The sequence below is a fragment of the Penaeus japonicus genome, unplaced genomic scaffold (assembly GCF_977035675.1).
Source record: "Penaeus japonicus unplaced genomic scaffold, GWHDUDI00000001_assembly GWHDUDI00000034, whole genome shotgun sequence".
In the NCBI taxonomy this organism is placed as follows: domain Eukaryota; kingdom Metazoa; phylum Arthropoda; class Malacostraca; order Decapoda; family Penaeidae; genus Penaeus; species Penaeus japonicus.
The window spans coordinates 17,162,846-17,170,345 of record NW_028234436.1 but is presented as its reverse complement, the minus strand read 5'-3'; the positions used below and the strand labels follow the sequence as shown (position 1 = coordinate 17,170,345).

General features: G+C 38.6%; 2 protein-coding genes across 2 annotated transcripts in view; one reads left to right on the top strand and one right to left on the bottom strand.

The window, feature by feature from the left end:
* The window catches only part of LOC122248925 (uncharacterized), a 21,506-nt gene that overhangs the window by 11,403 nt on the left and 2,603 nt on the right, over positions 1–7,500 (bottom strand). The gene's annotated exons all lie outside the window — the stretch shown is intronic.
* Positions 6,380–7,500, top strand: part of LOC122248927 (uncharacterized) — a 5,081-nt gene continuing 3,960 nt past the window's right edge. The window contains exons 1-2 of the mRNA XM_043009323.2: positions 6,380–6,398; positions 6,739–7,500. The exon at positions 6,739–7,500 is cut by the window's right edge and continues 822 nt beyond it. Of these exons, the coding sequence (XP_042865257.2) occupies positions 6,395–6,398; positions 6,739–7,500 (766 nt within the window). The 5' untranslated portion in view covers positions 6,380–6,394. The remainder of the gene's footprint in view (positions 6,399–6,738) is intronic.

Here is a 7,500-nt window from a genome sequence, read left to right as displayed (position 1 = left end):
AATGGTCGGTGGATCTGTCATGTTACTTCACTGCCACATTTAAGATGATTGATGTGTATATCTAACACTCATTTTTTTCCTTACCTCCCTCCCCCTCTCTCTCTTTCTCGATTGTTAGATGGATAGATAGAGAGAGAGATATAGAGAGTGGGAGAGGGTAGGAGAGAGAGAGAGAGAGAGAGAGAGAGAGAGAGAGAGAGAGAGAGAGAGAGAGAGAGAGAGAGAGAGAGAGAGAGAGAGGGGAGAGAGAGAGGAGAGAGAGAGAGAGAGGAGAGGAGAGGAGAGGAGAGAAAGAGAGAGAGAGAGAGAAAGAGAGAGAGAGAGAAAGAGGGAGAGAGAGAAAGAGAGAGGGGGGAGAGAGAGAGAGAGAGAGAGAGAGAGAGAGAGAGAGAGGAGAGGAGAGGAGAGAGAGAGAGAGAGAGAGAGAGAGAGAGAAGAGGAGAGGGAAGAGAGAGAGAGAGAAGAGGAGAGAGAGGAGAGAGAGAGAGAGAGAGAGAGAGAGAGAGAGAGAGAGAGAGAGAGAGAGAGAGAGAGAGAGAGAGAGAGAAATTTCTTCTTTAAATGCAAATCCACTCTTACATAAAACGTTAAAACATACTCTCATATTCAGAACCTCTTACATGCGCACATGCAACTGAATGCACTTAATAAGAGCATTAGAGTTCCCTTTCCACAGACAAAGAAATTACACACAAAAAAAAAACAAGAAAAAGACGAACATAAACAACCAAAGCTTAGCAAAAGAAAGAAAGAAAAAAAAGAAAAGAAAAAGAAAGGTAAAGATCGATCTGTCAAAATCACACGTGACGCCAACACTGAATACCAATTTCATATAATACGTATTCCTCTCCTTCCTTCCTATAAGTTGCAAATACCTTAAATAAGACGCGGAAGTTTCAGGGCAAACACGGGTAAAGGAACGTAAGGAAATATTTAATGGTCTCGGCACCGTAACGAGGAACCGTGGCTCTGTCCAGTAGTCGGGGGTCACGCTGGGTAAACACTAGGCAAGCTGGAGTATTATAAAACTATTGAAAGTTAATATTTACTCAACAGGCAATGTTTCTTCGGCTGAGTAAGAACGTCCTGTTGCAACATTACATTCTACGTAGTATTAAACAGACGCAGAGTCAGGGAAAAAATGTGGTATGTATCTGCTGGAAAACCTCATGATGTATAATGTAAAAATATATATGTATATTCAATATATACAATACAAAGGACAATACCAACAAATGGGTACACAGTACAATAAACAGGTGGCCAGTTTATATGCAACAGGTTGAAAATCATAAAACACAACAAAATCACAAATTGAAGTGTCCAGCCTTAGCAATTCCAGCTCCTGTATTTTCTTCCCATTGAAAATAACACATCAAATGGAATGGCGAATTTTGACAAGCAGAATACTCACGTATTCTGACAAGCAATTGCTTCTGCAGGGGAGACATATGTTACATTTACTCTGCAGACCGTGCTTTGTTGAGAACCACAAGCCAATGGTTCGTATTCCAGAGTGCTATTAGCTAACCCGAAACAAAAGAAAGAAGTAAACGTATTCTGTCCCATTTTCTTCCTTTTTTTCGAAGATCAAGAGGACACGTGGCGGAGAGACGTCATGCAAACAATACCAATGAATTCACCCATACTTAATTCAGAATCAAATTCACCAAAGATCAGCATCATGTTAGTTTCGAAACGACGCGCGAGAAAGGTTCGAATGGGAACCTCGAGATTGGCAAGAGCTTATAAAAAAACATAACCCTCCAGTCGATCGGCCACACTTACCCACGTCTTGGAAAATAAACATTCACTCTGCGATTCGATAGAAGGCAAATACGAGCACTTCGATGCGTGACAAGTTCTTGCAGACGCGGACCAAAGGCGCCACTCTCGACCTATTGGTTGGGAATTAATAGATAATGATATTCTGAGATATCGACAAGCTTCTTCGGCCCACTAAAGCTGACACGTCAAGTATCGAATCTGGCCTAGAGATATTTCCAGAAGGCCAATCTAGAGTGCCAAGAAACGAGGTCAGAGGAGATCTACATGGATTGCTTGTTAATTAAATAGTGCTACATCTATGGGGCCATGAAGTAAGGAATGCAAAATTGGCAAATACATCTTTTACAAGGTATATTATCATTTGTATTATTTTCTCTCTCTCTCTCTCTCTCTCTCTCTCTCTCTCTCTCTCTATATATATATATATATATGTATATATTATATATATATCTATATATATATATATATATATATATATATATATATATATATATATACATATATATTTATGCTCTTGCTATTTGTTTCAGAAAGCAATATTTCAACTCTTAATTTGCTTTATATCTGCCGTATAATTTTGTGCTTTGCATGTGTGCTCTTTCGGGGAACAAAACTGCCCAATTCAAGTGTGCACTTAAAGAATAACAAATTTGCGTAAGTCCAATCAGTGCCAGCTAGTTCAATATCTTAGAGGTTTTGAGGAGAGAGAGAGAGAGAGAGAGAGAGAGAGAGAGAGAGAGAGAGAGAGAGAGAGAGAGAGAGAGAGAGAGAGAGAGAGAGAGAGAGAGAGAGAGAGAGAGAGAGAGAATTATTTGAAAAGAGAGAGAGAATCAAACATTAGTGAGTCCAAGTTGTTTCCTTGAAGCAAATATTAAAAGGTTTTCGATAGCTTACCTTTTCCCGTAATCATTGATCTTTTTTTTTTATAATTCTGCCTAAAATAAATAAATCTATTTTGTCATCCAAAATACTTTTGTTCCATTTTGATAGTTAATTTATTTTTTGGGATTACTGATATAATTTGGTGTCAAAGTTAGTACAAAGAAATTTCAGCTGACCCGACCTATTGAAAGCAATGATGATACTATCCTGATGTAAACCATTAGTTTTTAGTTTTATTTATGCATTCATATATGTAACACTCTATTATTCATACCTTAAACAAACACAAGTTATGAATCAAACATAATAAAAGATATTCTTACCATAAGGCGCTTCACCACAGAATCCGAACTCTCTGCTCGATAACAAATTCGAATCATAAGTTATTAATTATTTAGGATCAAACAAAAAAAACATACATTCAGAGCCTCTATTCAACCAACAAGACAAACAGAATGTGATAATGCATTAGTTGATATATTGCCAATGATTAAATATTTCTAAATATAGAACTAATCATCGTTTCACCATATAAGAAAAATCTTAATAGATTCGAATCCCACGGACTAATAATATCTAATTAATTAATTGATTAATCAATATATCGTTTCGTACAATCGGATCCTCTATTCACCAAACAAAACTAAACAAAGAAACTACAACGATAAATATTTAGCGTAGAATCTGTTGACGTTGTGTACTATTTGACTCTAAAATACTAGCGTGACTTCTGATAGTTTACGATTCTTAGGAATGTTTGCTTTTATATACAATGGAGATATGTCGATTTGCGCGCGATTTTCACCGTGGAGATGTTGTTAGAATACAGAGGAAAATTGTTTGCGAAGGATTTTACTCTCCAATTGTGTCCAGTGAGGGTATTCTTTCTTGTTTCCTAAAGGATGCTGCCTCCCAAAGATATAAAAAAAAATGTGTAGTAATATATTTATTATATGCATACATACATACATGCATATATACATATATCTATCTATCTATCTATATACACAAAAATATACACACATTTATGTGTGTATGTGTATGTGCATACATGTGCATATATATATATATATATATATATATATATATATATATATATATATATATATATATATATATATATATATATATATACACCCACACACACACACACACACACATACACACACACACACACACACACAATATATATATATATATATATATATAAATATATATATATATATATATATATATATATATATGTATATATATATATGTGTGTATATATATATGTGTGTATGTATATGTGTGTGTGTGTGTTGTGTGTGTGTGTATGTGTTTGCATGTGTGTGTGTGTGTGTGTGTGTGCGTGAGTGCGTGCGTGGGAGTGCGTGTGCGTGTATAGATACATATATACATACATACATACATATATATATATATATATATATATATATATATATATATATTATATATATGCATATATATATATATATATATATATATATATATATATATATATATATATATATATATAATACATACAGACATACACACACACATATATAATATATATATATATATATATATATATATATATATATATATATATATATATATGTGTGTGTGTGTGTGTGTGTGGTGTGTGTGTGTGTGTGTGTGTGTGTGTGTGTGTGTGTGTGTGTGTGTGTGTGTGTGTGTGTGTGTGTGTGTGTGTGTGTGTGTGTGTGTGTGTGTGTGTGTGTGTGTGTGTGTGTGTGTGTGTGTTTGTATATATATATATATATATATATATATATATATATATATATATATAAATATAAACATATTCATATATATGTGTACATATATTATGTATATGTATATGTATATGTATATATATATTATATATATATGCATATATATACATATATATATACATATATATATATATATATATATATATATATATATATCTATATATATTTATATATATATATATATATATATATATTATGTGTATGTGTGTGTGTGTGTGTGTGTGTGTGTGTGTGTGTGTGTGTGTGTATCTTTGTGTATGTATACATGTATATATATTTTTTATTAATTCTTTCTAGAGTGTATCATTTATTGTACACGGTTGCAATATGAAGAGTAATTACTACTTTGACTCTTACTAAAACTTTAGACAAAAAACGCATATGATTTAATTAATTTGATATTAGTTGATATTACATAAAAATAGAAACCCATAAACTAGGTATTCCTGATACAAATCGGGTCACTGGCAAAGCAAAGGCCTTGATGACGTCACCGCTGCGGATCGAGTGGAGGGGGGGGGGAGAGGGAGGGAGGCCAGGGAGACGCGGTCGGGCGCTTAGTTGACCCGCCACACCTGTCCACGCGGGGCTGCGAGCGACGCCCAGGTAGGGGAGAGCATCTTAGATAAGTGGATCATTTATCTAAACTCGCTGGAAGAGTTATACTTCTGTAGTTTTATTATGGCGGGATATTTTTTGAGGTACTTGGAAGAGCTGGATTATCGTTTTTTTTTTTTAGTTTTGTAATTATTATTATTATTTTATCTGCTGAAATAGGCTGGTCATTGTCGTCAAGTCAACTGAATGAGAGTTAGGCTGTATTATTAATCTCTATCAAAGAAACATTACCATTATTTAAGGGAACTTGTAAAAATCAGGTTATTTTTATCCACAAAGGAAAAAAAAAAAGGAAAAGTTAGTAGTTTGGAGGTCCGTCACGTAATTAACTATAATGGTAATTATTGTTCCGTTTTGTCGGTTTCAAATGTCATATTTCTGGAATGCTTTATGTCCCATTTGCAACTTTATTTCCAGAGATATATTTACTGCTTCCATCTTACGTAAAAAAAAATTGAGATTCTGTCGATGGGTATGGATAGAAGGAACACGGGATGATAGCGGAGAGTAATCACAGAAAATATATAGGAAAATGAAAACTTACAACAATGGTTAACAAACAGATATCACGTAATTCTATTTTCCTTTTCGCTCCTGGGCCGCGTTGTCAAGCAGCATCATGATCTCTTCACGAAGATGGTACCTAACTGCGATTCTGGCTGGCTGTGGTGAGTAAAGCTGCTTTCTGCTTACAAATCAATCAACATTTTTGGCAATAACATCAAATGACTTGCACGATAATATGCAATAATACGTTTCGCAGTAGTTCTGACTACTGTGTCGCAGGAACCTGTCTACGAAGGAAAGATAAAAGTCTTCGCGATGCAGCTGGACATGTGGGCGCCGCCTCGCGATGACGTCCTCCTGCGCTACAACCTCACCGATCACTTCAAGGAGGCAAGTCAGGGAAGGGAATTGCACGTGTTTTGTTTGTTTGTCTTGATTTTCACGTTTGTAGTTATGTGAGTGTGTGTCATTTCCTTATGAAACAGTCTGTCGTCCATTCAAAAAGCTGAAAGTAGTTACTGACATTTTCATTGGTCAATATTTCGTAATTTTGATCTGAGAATATATCGTAACCTAAATCTACGTTTGTCAGTTCTACTAATCCTGTTTGTAAATGTCACAATATTGTCGTTAAGCGAAAGAAATTAAATGAAAAGTAAATTTAAATCTTGCAAATGAAAATCTTCCTAAACCATCAGGGCGACGTGTCCGAGTTCCCGGAGGCGACGGTGTGCCTCCGCGCGCGGCCGTCCACGCTCATGAGTTACGAGAGCCACATCTCCATCGCGACCTCCGACCAGGACAACGACGTCCTCCACATGTGTAAGTTCCGCTGCGGGTGTGGACAATCTTTGGTGTCCCGGGTCTTTTGTTGTGGACGGACATATAGTCATGCTCAGCTGTTTTCTCTTCCGATTCATTTTCATTCTGGATACAAATCCTGAGTCAAATGTATTGCGATGCCTGGCGTCCTTTTTGTGCCAGGAGTCATGCAATCCACTCTCGAGTATTTGCTGTAGGATGCAAACAGTCAAAGCTCTTTGTGATTTTTGGCATCACTATCTGATCTGCTCATTTCCATGGTATGTTTTCAACAAGGACCGTGCGAACTCGGTCTCGTGCATCAAAATACTTAACTAAGACCAGTCTCGCTCGGCCGCAGACCGTCGCGGCGAGAACCACGGCTTCTACTACAACGGCGTGCGTCAGTACGGCTACCAGGACATGACCAACGACATCGGCCTCCACCAGTGGAGCCATTACTGCCACAACTTCCACCACGGCGAATACCGCGCCTACATCCAGGGCAAGCTGGAGGCCAAGGGGCCCTTCAGCGTCCCTCACAAGGTTCCTCTGCCGGTCAAGGGCATCATCACCATCGGCCAGGAGCAGGACCTGATGGCCGGCGCCTACGACACCGACCAAAGCTTCCGGGGCCACATAGCACAGGTCAACATCTGGAACAGATCCCTCACTCCGGAAGAGGTCAAAGTTCAGGCCTCCTGTGGCCCGGCCCCCCTCGGCAACATCTTCTCCACGGACAGGGAGGACATCGAGCTGCTGGGAGGCGCGACGGTGGAGCTGTTCGAGCCTTCGTACTTCTGCGAGAAGGCGGTGGAGTACGTGATCTTCCCCGAGGCCCGCGAGATGGCCGCCTCCAAGCTCACCTGCAACCGAGTCGGCTACGAGGTGTACACGCCCGTAGACGCCGCGGACAACCACGACCTCCACCAGGAGTCGCTCAACTTCGCCGAGGAATGCCTCTCCAACTACCACCTGTGGATCGGCGTCACGGACGAGGAGGAGGAGGACGTGTGGAGGAAATTCACCGACAACTCCATCGCAGAGACGCAGTTCGAACTCAACGAACCCAACGGCGGCACGGGAGAGAACTGCATGCTCATGTTCCTGCCCAACGGCCGCT